Raw genomic sequence first — 298 nt, forward strand, 5'->3', positions numbered from 1 at the left:
AGTTGCTGCTGCTGTTGCTGCTGCAGTTGCTGTAGTTGCTGCTGCTGCTGCTGTTGCAGCTGCTGCAGCTGCTGTAGGGAGCTACCGCCAGCCACAGGCGAGGGGGGTACTGCTGCTGCTGCTGCTGCTATTCCTCCTCCTGCAGCAGCAGGAGCAACACCAGCAGCAGCAGCAGCAGCAACAGCTGCTGCTGCTGCTGGTGTGGTTGCTGCTGGGGTTACTGCTGCCCCCAGCTGCAGCGCAGCAGCAACAGGAGATGCAGCAGGCGGTGCTGCTGTAATCGGATATAAAAACGAAT

The 298-nt window shown here is 60.1% G+C and overlaps 1 protein-coding gene across 1 annotated transcript in view; it reads right to left on the bottom strand.

The window, feature by feature from the left end:
* The window catches only part of EMH_0070770 (uncharacterized protein), a gene marked incomplete at both ends in the record, with an annotated part of 1,642 nt that overhangs the window by 916 nt on the left and 428 nt on the right, over positions 1-298 (bottom strand). The window contains one exon of the mRNA XM_013499014.1: positions 1-139. Within this exon, the coding sequence (XP_013354468.1) occupies positions 1-139 (139 nt within the window). The remainder of the gene's footprint in view (positions 140-298) is intronic.

This window comes from Eimeria mitis, genomic scaffold, assembly GCF_000499745.2.
Source record: "Eimeria mitis Houghton genomic scaffold, Emh_scaff3917, whole genome shotgun sequence".
Lineage (NCBI taxonomy): Eukaryota > Apicomplexa > Conoidasida > Eucoccidiorida > Eimeriidae > Eimeria > Eimeria mitis.